General features: G+C 61.8%; 1 protein-coding gene across 1 annotated transcript in view; it reads left to right on the top strand.

The window, feature by feature from the left end:
* The first annotated feature begins 4384 nt into the window (after window positions 1-4384).
* LOC102436453 (serine/threonine-protein phosphatase 2A 55 kDa regulatory subunit B gamma isoform-like) overlaps window positions 4385-10711 on the top strand; it is a 13804-nt gene continuing 7477 nt past the window's right edge. The window contains exons 1-2 of the mRNA XM_023748950.1: window positions 4385-4400; window positions 9973-10070. Of these exons, the coding sequence (XP_023604718.1) occupies window positions 4385-4400; window positions 9973-10070 (114 nt within the window). The remainder of the gene's footprint in view (window positions 4401-9972; window positions 10071-10711) is intronic.

Genomic DNA, 10711 nt, shown 5'->3' with positions numbered 1-10711 from the left:
TCCCCTCTGGAGCCCCCCCCGCCCCCATCCTGGGGAAAATCCATCCTTGCTTCTTCCAGCGTCTCAAGGCTGCCGGCATTCCTTGGCTTATGGCCGCATCACTCCAATTTCTGCCTCCCTTGTCACATTGCCTCCTCCTCAGTGTGCCTCTCCTCTGTGTGTCCCTTCTGAAGATACTTGTCACTGGATTCAGGGTCCATTTGGATAACCAGGGTGATAGCATCTCGAGATCCTCGCCTTTATTGCATCTGCAAAGAGCCTTTTCCCAAATAAGGTCGGTTCTGGGGATTGGACAGTGGACACATCTCCTGCAGGGCCACCCTTCAGCCCACCTCAGTGAAGCGCGGGTGCTTTGACAGTAGGAATGAAGAAGCGAGGAGGATGAGACGGTTTATTTTTCTCAGGCACGAAGTGCACACAACAAGAGCGGGCTTTGAAAGGCACAGCGACACCCAGCATCGTTTCTCAGCGTCACGGGAAGCCTGGTCCACGCCGGCCAGGGTTGGGTCACGTTGGCCACTCCAGGAGTGGACGTGGGTTCACGTGATAAACAAGTGTGTCAGATGCACTCGGGGAAGCAGAAGGAAAGACAGCAGGAAGGCAAGACCGTCTTAAGCCAGTGATGGCGAACCTTTTGAGCTCAGCGTGTCAGCATTTTGAAAAACCCTAACTTAACTCTGGTGCCGTGTCACATATAGAAATTTTTTGATATTTCAACCATAGTAAAACAAGATTTATATTTTTGATATTTATTTTATATATTTAAATGCCATTTGACAAAGAAAAATCAACCAAAAAAATGAGTTAGCGTGTCACCTCTGACACTCGTGTCATAGGTTCGCCATCACTGTCTTAAGCTGTTCAAAATTGAACACGGTAGTGCCGGTAATGTGTGCCGGTAATGTGCGCCGGAAAGGGCCGGCTCCGCACCGCACTGAAACATGCCGGCTTTCCTCATCGGGATGGTCATGGCTGTGATTATGTATTTATATGAGCATCACCTGCCTGTTATTAATAAGGAGGACGAGAGATAAACTAAGGGGAGAGACTCCCCTGTCGGGATACAAAACAAAGAATGGAGCCGAGTCCGTAAGTCACCCAATGGGGCGGGGGGACAGCAACCCGCCTTTACGAGTTCTCCGGGCTCCACGGCGACGCCATGGCCACGGCCGTGCTTGTTCACGGCGGCTTTATGCGCCCATTCCTCTTCTCTATGACCATCAGGATGGCACTAATTCGGGTTTGCAAATGAGGTTTTCTTGATGTTGTCATGTCAGCATCTGGATTCCAGGCGGGCTGCCTCCCAGACCTGGGCCCTCCCCTATGTCACGGCAGGCCCCCCTCCCCCACCTAACCGCCCCCAGGGGCCCTGGGATTTGCTAATGAGCCCGGAAGCCATAAACAGTAATGAAAGTGTTTGCGTCCTGCTGTGGGCTGGCCCTTGGGATCCCTTCCCATCATTAAACTGGGGATTCTCCTTCTGCGCTGAGTTCAAAGAGAAGGCGTGTCCTCACGGTGGCATTCACGTATTCCTTCATCCCCCATTCACTTGTTCATTTACGTATTCATTCATTCATTCATTCATTCGTTTGTTCAGCTGTTGAGTGTCTGCTAAGAGCCAGGTTCCAGCGCTGTGCTGGGCCCACAGAGGGGGAAGGAAAGCAGGCTCGGGGTCACCGGACCCAGCTCCTCTCGGGAGCTCTGTGACCTCAGGGAAATTCCTTTCATCCTTCTCGGTTTCCTCATCTGTGAAATGAGGAGACAGATACAACTGTGGCTGAGCCCCAAGAGCTGCAGGTACCACTCGGAAATTGTGGGATCTGCTTTTCCCGGCTCAGTGATTCTCAGATAGAGGGCCCTGACCCAGAGAGATTCTGAGAAGGCCCATCCTCCCCGCCCCCCTGCGTACCTCTCCCCGCCTCCACCCTGCTGGGATTACTGCTTAGTCTCTCTAGAACAGTCTGTGGCCCTGATAGGGTCCTCAGGTTTTGCAAACAAAAAGACAGTTCGCCCAAATTAAATTTGATTTCAGAAAACAATTTTTCCCCCTAGATAAGTATGGGCCACATAACATTGGGATATCCTTATACTAAAGAATGCGCGAGTCCCGTCTTTCACACGGCAGCTCGGCCCCGGGGTGTGCTGGGAAGTCGTGCAGTTGCAGAGTTTCTGGTTCCCCCACGCAGCCACCACCGCCCACTTTACAGATAACCACACCCAGACCCTGAGCGGCCAGAGCCAACTCGGATGGCATGGTGGTGGCCTGGGTGGGAGCGGGCCTGACTCCCGCTCTGATGGGCGGAACGGCGGAGTGTAGCGTGTTTAACCCCCAGGACTAAACGTTCACCAGAGGAAGGGGTTCTGAGCTCAGAGAGGACAGTGAGGGCTCCAGGGAGCTGGCCCTCCCCACCTCGCTCAGCCCCTGTTTCCATCTTTTAAAAAAATATCAATAAAGCACAGGGAGGGGCGGGAGCCGAGGAGGAGGACGGAGCCGTTCCTGTCATTCTAGCCTTCAAACCAGGCCCTGGTGCCGGCTCCCTGAGCTTCTGTCGCCCGGGCTCCGACCCGCAGGGGACCCATCTGCCCCTTTAAGGGGCACAGAGCCGCCCTGGGCCCCCCTCTCTCTCATGCCGGGCACGCTGAGCGAGGGGCATCCTGGTGGAGGGACTCCCGCAGCTGCGGGAGCTGTGGCCGCTTCCCACCAGGCTCGGTAATTGCAGTTCTCCGACAGCTCTCATTAGCCCCGTGACTCCTTCTGGCCTCGGCTCACCGGCTCCTCCGCCTCCTGGTCTACCAGCTGGCCTGAAAGGTGTTGTCGGTCAGGAGGGCAAGGGGACACGCATGCCCTTGACCGGTGGGTCCTCCTCAGGGGCTTGTTCAGGGCCTCCCAGAGCCAGGACTGGTGGTGGCTTGACCCCCGAGCTCACGGCCAGGCACTTGGGAGCTGACCTGTGGCCCCCACTCCATGGTCGTGGCCCCTGGAGCCACTTGGCTGCCAGGCCCACGGGTTGTGCAGAGCGGAGCAGAGACCTCAGGCCCAGCTCGTCGGCTCCTGGGCCAGGATGCTCCGGAGTTTAGGGCTTTGCATTGTGTGGAGCCCCGTGCTGCTGCCCACACTTTGGTCCCCCCCTCGGTCTCCACATCTTCTTCATCCTACACGCAGTCCTGGAGTCACGACGGTCGCCGTCACAGCCAGTGCACCTGGCACCTCCCAGGGACACGCGTGCGGGGATGTAAAGGACACGTGAGGTGAGGGCACAGTCCAAGGCTCCTCCGGAAACCAGCCATTCGCACCTGCCCAGCCTGGGCCCCGGCGTCCACTGTGGCCGACGCCCTCCCGTGGGCCCAGGCCAGGAGGTGGAGGCAGTCGCCACCCATCAGGCTTTCTGGAAGGGCAGGCGAGGCATGCCAGCCCTGAAGGCCCCCACCAGGGTGTGAGGCTGGGGTGTGAGTGGTCCCCACACTGTCCCACCCCTCCTGACAGTGTCATCTGCTCGGCAGGGTAATGCACTTGGGCTGGAGGTCTGTGTCTCCAGGAAAAAACCAGGAAGGAGCCTGGGAACCCCAGCTGGCGGCCCTGCCTGAGGGCACCTCCTGTGCTCATTTTTAAAAATAGGTTTTCATTGATCTCAGAGAGGAAGGGAGAGGGAGGGAGAGACAGAAACATCAGTGATGAGAGAGAACCATCGATCAGCTGCCTCCTGCACGCTCCCTACTGGGGACCCAGCCTGCAACCCAGGCATGTGCCCTGACGGGGAATCGAACCATGACCTCCTGGTGCATAGGTCAACACTCAACCACTGAGCCACGCTGGCCGGGCGGTGTGCTCATCTTCATCTGGGAGCAGGGGTCCTGGGTGGGAAGAGGGCTTGTGTGGCCGGGGCGCAGGGCCCCGGGCGGGAGGCGCGCTGGACTCCCCCTGGAGGTGCGTGGCCGTCTCGCAGTGAAGGGACATGGGCCCGCCCAGCCGCGCCCACAGTGCCAGGAGCACGGCCTTGGGGTCCAACCGGCGTGGAAGCTCCCAGCACGAGGACAAGCACCTTTGGGGCCTCGGTTTCCCTACGTGGAAACGGCAAACTGCCTCGCACTCCCAGGGCGGCTGGGAGGGTGGAGCACCCTGTGGGCGAGGCCTCTAGCCGGTGCCTGGGTGCCTGGCCGTGGTGAGTCCTCAGTGAGCGAGTCCCCCCTCCCCCCGCCCCGTGCCGGGCCCAGGTCCTGCCAGGGCAACTGGTGTGCAGCCAGGACGGGAACATCTCCCGGCCACTCCTTGTTCACGGCCTGGTGTCCTGGCCCAGGCAGCTGGGAGCACTGGAGAGGGGAGCCCAGGCAGCTGGGTGGGCCCCGGGCCAGGCCTCTACCCGCAGCTCCCCTTTCAGTCCCGACCATGAGGGACCTGACAGGTGAGGGGATGGAGCCTACCGAGGTGGGAGGTGGAGCTGCCACCCGGAGCGGGAGGGGCCCTGCCCATCCGCCTCCCAGCCCACACCCTCCCCTCGGCCACCTTGGGGTGTCCCTGATGTTGGGGCTGTCACTGCTGTTCCAGCTCCTCTTGTGCAGGTCCTGACACTGCCTGCAGCCCCTGTCACCCCTGCCCTCCTCCCTCCCTGCCCCCCAGAGGCGGGGATCCGGGACCTCTCCCTGAGGCGGGGGGAGGGCAGGAGCCTGGCTGTGTTTACAGCACGCAGAGCTCGCTTAGTCTGGAGGGCTCCCCCCGGCCACCTCTGAATGCTCAGTGCCTCGTACAGGGTCTGGCACCCAGTAGGTGCTCAGTAAATACTACTGAATGGATAAATGGTCCCATTCAGGAAAATGTAAAACATCTGGGCTGGCTAAGGGGAGGGTTGTGTTGGCAGCGAGGGTGGAGGGGGAGGGGGAGCCACAGGCTTTAGGGAGGATCATGGTCACGGTGAGGATGTGGCAGTTTCGGGAAAGTCCCTCTGGCCACGGGAGCGACTGGGCCGGGAGAAGGCGGCCAGCCTTCCAGGAGAGCCGTAACAAAGCCTGGGCCGGGCGGGGGCGGGAGAGGTGGCAGCGGGCTTGGCCGACTTTGCCAACCATGACCTCAGCACCCGCTCATGCCTGAGCCGCGTCTCCCCTGCGCCTGGAGCCGACACGGGCTTGGCCAGGGCTCGGATGGGCACGCTGATGTGATGCGGCCCGAAGGTGTCTTGTCTGTCAGCTGGCCATTTGGCCCCACTCGCCTGCCTGGGCAGAGGCCGCGCCTGCAGGAGGCAGGGCGGGAGGAGGAGCCAGCGAGGCCAGCTGCCCGGACACGGCCCCATGTCCCTCTCCACGGCGGCTCCTCACGCTGGCTGGGGACAGCGCTTGACAGTTGGCAGAGCCCTCCGGCCTGGGCAGTTCCTGTCGCCATCACACACGGAGGGAAACTGAGGCTCGGGGGTGAAATGAGAGCAGGAGAGGGTGGGATTCGAGTCAGGACCCGGATGCAAGTTCACCACATCTCAGCCCCTCTCTGTCTTCGTCTGGTTAGTGATTCTTGCCCTTCCCCTTCCTCTCCGTATCCCACGGTTCTGGGACTTGGTTTGGGTGCATCATGAGAACAACCTGGTACTGACCGTACTAACACTTTCCAGGCAGGTGTTCGTTGCCGGGTACTTAGATATCTGTTGCCTCGTGAAATCCTCACATCCCTTTAGGGACGGGCGAGCAGGCTCAGGCACGTCTGTAACCTGCTGAGAATCGGGCGGCTTTTGAAGTGGGGTCTCCCATCACAGCCTGGTCAGCGCTTCCCAGTGGCTCCCAGACCTCAGCGCCCGGGGACCTTGTCAAATGCAGGTTCCAGGCACCAGTGATTCTGATCCGGGGGTTGGGGCGGGGCCCTGGGACCTCCGGCTGCAGGAGAGAGGCCGGGCGCTGCCTCGGGGCTTTCAGGAGCTTGTGCTGCAAGGAGAGGCGGGAGCAGGGGTCTCCTCGGTCCAGGCCCGACCCTGTAGCTCTGGCCTCGGGCCACTGACCACCTGGAGGGCCCACAGGGGTCTGAGTGAGGGGTGGCGCCTGGAGGGCTGTGCTGGACCCCATCTGGGCGTCACTGCTGCCGTGAGCACCATCCGACATGGCCTAGAAACAGGCCGGCAGCCTGACCGGGTCCTGCTGACCACAGGCCGACCCCCAGCTGCCCGGACTCCTGCCCCCAGGCCCATCTGCCTCTGTGCCGGCCAGGCCAACAGCCACTCTGCAGGGGCCGTCTGGCCTGGCAGGGAGGAGCTGGCAGCCCCAGCCCTGGCCCTGAGGCACCCACCGAGGGGGCAGCGCTGGCCCCCACTTGCTCTGGCCCCTCCGCTGGCAGATGTGGGCCAAGCGTGGTCAGGGATCCAGGGCCTTTCCCAGGCTCCCTCCCCCGCCCCCCCTCTTCTGGGGCCTGGGTTTCTGCCTGAAGGGAGCAGGCCTGTCTGTAAAAGCATGCGACCCCAGGGGAGTGTCATCAGCCGTAAAGCAAACCTGAGAGCCTGAGGCCGAGGGAGAGGCCGGCACAGGCCACAGGTCGTAGGATTCCCATCACATGAAACGTCCAAGAGAGGCACGTCCGCGGTGGCCGGGAGGGGGCAGTGACCGCTGGGGCGCAGGGTTTCTTGGGGTGACGGGATCGTGTAGCATTAGACAGTGGGGAGGCCGCATCTACAGGGAAGATGCTAAAACCTGCTGAGGCCGCGCTGCACGGTCGGTGTCCAGGGAGGACCCAGGGTCGGCTGTTACTATGCCCTGTCCTGGTCCAGCGCGTCCCACAGTCCCGGTTCTCTGGGCTCCTCCCTCTGCTGTCCTGACCCCGCCTGAGGGCGCCTCTGTGGGAGCTGGGGTTCGGGGAGCCCCATTTGTGCATCCTGTCCTGCATGCAGCCCTGTCCTCACCACAGTCCGCACGAGACCTAATTTACAGGCAAGGAAACTCGGTCTCGGGCCGCACTCCCTGCGGATGGTGCTGCTGGGCCTGGGCCGGAGTCTGCCGGGTCAGGCCTGCCCTCTCTCGGCCTCACGCTGTCCCCATCCCCAGGGCTGTCCCAGGCCCCACAGGAGATGCTGTGATACACACAAAGGAATAGATGCTGGCGTGCAGGACTTGGCGGCTCCCCCGGGGCAGCGGAGACCTGAATGGTGATCAGAGCTGCCTGGTGGCCCGCGAAGGTGGCGCTCTGGTCAGCGCAGCATCCGCGAGGCACCTCGTGCGTGGGGGTGGGGGAGCGTGCACCCTTCCCACCTCTAACGCTGGGGAACAGCCCCCCCCCCCCGGCAGAGCGGGGTGGGGTGGCCGTGCTGTGCGTGGCAGGTGCTGTGATGTGCCCGTTCCCTTCTCAGCCAGCACCGCCGCGGAACAACCACCACCACGCTCCAAGGTTCTTCCTCCCAAAGTCCTCGCCTCCATTGTTCCCTGGAGCTCCTCATCCTGGGCACATGCAACTATCCCCTGTTCAGATGGCACCACTGAGCCTCAAGAAGGGGTGTGACCAGCCCCTGGCCGCGCAGCCACGGCCCTGGAGCCCAGGTCCAGCCCAGGACGGCCGCCTGGCCCGCGAACGGCGCAGGAGGCTCTGCCAGCAGGACTCACAGTCACACCTCCTGCAGGGCCGGGGGCACAGGGGGTGGCGGATATGAAGCTGACGTACATGTTGTAAATTGCCTGCAGATGTTTAGTGTCCGTTGCTGTGGTAACCGCCCAGCATTTATGGCCCACGTTGGCTCTGGGTACCCTTGGTTACACTGCCACTCTAACTTAATAGCATGGTTATTTCTCCACCGTAAACATAATATAGATGATGCATATGTCCGCACTCATCACACCATATACGTAAAATACATGTGTTTTTGCGTATCCATTGCACCTCAGTAGAGCTATTAAAATATGTATTCATTACAGGAAATCTAGGAGACAGAGAAGTAGGGAGAGAAGGGAATTAAAGGAAGAGAATTTAAAAATATCTCAATCCAATCACCTTAAGGCACCTCTGCGGACAGGATGGAGATCTCCGCCAGGCTGTCTCTGCCAGTGTGTGTGCTGTTGGCGTGGCTGTGATCACTGGTCGATATAATGAAGAACGTTTTATACACAACTCGATTCCCCGCTCTTTCCCCCTTAGGGGTGCTGATAGGAAGTAGCAGGAACCAGGGCCACGTCAGGGACCCAGTGCTGCTGGGCTGTGGCCCTGCGTGTGGCTCTCCGTGTCCCTGGGCAAGGCCGGGCTTCCCCATGGGGGGGTGGGGGGGGTAGGGAAGGGGGCAGTGCCAGCACCAGGGCCTGACTGCACCCCACGCCCACCTCCGTGCGCACTTCCCAGGAGCTGCTCCCTGTGTTGTCTGTGTAAGTTGAGTGCAGGGTGTGTTCCTCTTGACCGATGCATCCGTCGCGTGTCATCTGCTCCCGAAACGCCTCTTCCTCCTGGTTCCTTTCCCGCCAAAGCGGGCGTTACCTGCGTCTCGGGGCCTCTGACGGCCACTGGACAAGAGAAACGCGTTATTGACTAACAGCGGGGAAAGCCCTCCAGGCTGAGAGCAGCTGTGGAGACCAGAGGGAGCCCACGTGGGAGTGGAGCTGTCAGGAGTGGGGGGTGGAGGGAGGTGGGGCTGGGAGAGAGGGCGTCCGTTACTCTTTACCGAGTTAAAAACAGGGCGCTCCCCGGCATTCAACACTGACTATTTGCCATCACGTATATGCTGATTCTGCTGATCGGGGCTTGTTGGGCTGGGGCCCTGCCTGGGCGCTTGGCTGGGGCTCACACACTCGTCTCCTGTCCTCCTCCTCCTGCCCCCGCCCCACCCCCGGGACCAATGGGCTCAGGCCATCTGGGCAGGTCCTTCTCTGGGCAGGTCCTTCTCTGGGCAGGTCCTTCTCTGGGCAGGTCCTTCTCCGGGCAGGCCCTTCTCCGGGCAGGTCCTTCTCCGGGCGGTGGCCCAGGCCCAGCTTGGTGGCCTGTCTGCTGGTGTCCTGCAGGCCTAAGCCAATCCCAGGGCCCAGCCCAGGGTCAGGGCGGGGGCGGCAATGCTGGGTTCCCGCAGGGGCAGGAGGGGGGAGATTGGCTCCTGATGTGGGCTGCCTCGGGGACGCAGGTCACAAACCGCTTCAGGCTCCCAGACCTTAGCTTTCCTCTGACATGATGGGGGTTGTTGGAGGCTGTGGTGCGGGCCCCTCTCGCTGCCCTCCCTGCTGAGGCTAGCCCAGCCGGGCAGGGCGGGGCCAGGGGAGCCCGGGGAGGCAGCTGTAGGCCTGCACAGGGGACAGGCAGAGAAGGGGGTGGAATTGGGCATGAAGACTGAGCCAGTGGATGAGGGGGAGGGGGACGGAGGTCTCGAGGGGGAGAGAGAGAGAGTCAGGCCGGGCCAGCAGAGGTCGGAGCTGCCATCACCGAGAGTGGGGGCTGCGCAGAGGAGGGGGGTTGGAGGGATGAGGATCAGGATTCGGTGTGGGGACCAGTGGAGGGTTTTGAGCAGAGACACCCATGACTCAGGTGGCCCATCGCCCGGGAAGCTGTGGGGGAACAGAGTGGAGGGTGTGGCCCGGGAGGTGGTTGTTGGAAGTAGATCCTCTGTGCCTAGGAGTCCCCACCAGGAATGTGAGGGTCACAGGGGTCCCATCCAGGGGAGCTCAGTGGGGGGCGGGAAGGGGTATAGTTGGTCTCAGTGGCCCCCAGAATTGGGCTAGTGAGTGTCAGGTTTGCATCCCATTCACCTGGCGGGCACAGGAGGGAACCCTCAAACTGCTTCTGGGAGGAGCAGGAGGCAGGAGGCAGGAGGGGAGGAGCAGGAGGCAGGAGGCAGGAAGGAGCCGGAGTGAACAGGTCTCTGCCCTTTGGCCAGCAGGGAGGAGGGGGCAGGTGTCTCCCCACCCCTCAGGCTCCTGCTGCCTGGTGGGGCCCCTCTTGGGGGTGCAGGGCCTCTGGGTGGGGTGAGGTGGGCCCAGTTGTGTTGAACAGCATGGGACTGGGTCCTAATGAGCCTCGCCTTCCTGTCTCCCCCCCCCCACCAGCCGATGTCATCTCCACTGTCGAGTTCAACCACACGGGAGAGCTGCTGGCCACGGGCGACAAGGGTGGCCGGGTTGTCATCTTCCAGCGGGAGCCAGAGGTGCGTGGGGCGGAGGGCAGGGCCTGGAGGGTGGGGGTGCTGGGACAGGGGTGGGGCCTGGAGCAGGGGGGCGGGGCTGTCTCAGCAGGTGCCCCCATGTTCCACCAGGATGGTCCCTGGGGAGCTTGCCTGCCTCCCAGCAGGATCGCGGGGCTGGCTGGAAAGGGTGTGCGGGTGCAGGGCGGGACCGGGCAGCTCTGGGGCAGGGAGGGCCCCTGGTCCACTCCGCAGATGTTTGCTGATTGCTCACTGTGTCCTGGACCAGGAGACACAGGACCAGCAGAGCCAGGCTGCCCTGGCTCAGTACGGGCCCTTCCCGTCCTGGGCGGAGGGAGGCTGTGGGCTGGCCCTCGGGCGGGGGTGGCGGTTTTTTTTGGCCCAGGCCCGAGCCCCAGCCACCTGGGTGGTCCAGCAGAATTCGGGTAAGACAGGCGGCCTGGAACACCTGCCCGGGCACTGTTTCTGAACCACTGGAAGAAAGGGGTGATAAAAGGCCCCATTTATTGAGCACCTACTACATGCAGGCACCTTGCCACCTTCTCTACGCACTTCCCATGTACCCTTGCTGCTCACCTCAGCGGGTGGGGGCTGACACCACAGTTTACCGACAGGGACACTTGGGGAAGTCACCCCAGCTAGTG

Source organism: Myotis lucifugus, unplaced genomic scaffold (genome assembly GCF_000147115.1).
Source record: "Myotis lucifugus unplaced genomic scaffold, Myoluc2.0 scaffold_2142, whole genome shotgun sequence".
NCBI lineage: Eukaryota > Metazoa > Chordata > Mammalia > Chiroptera > Vespertilionidae > Myotis > Myotis lucifugus.
Note: the sequence above shows the minus strand (reverse complement) of the source record. Positions and strands in the feature narration are given on the sequence as shown.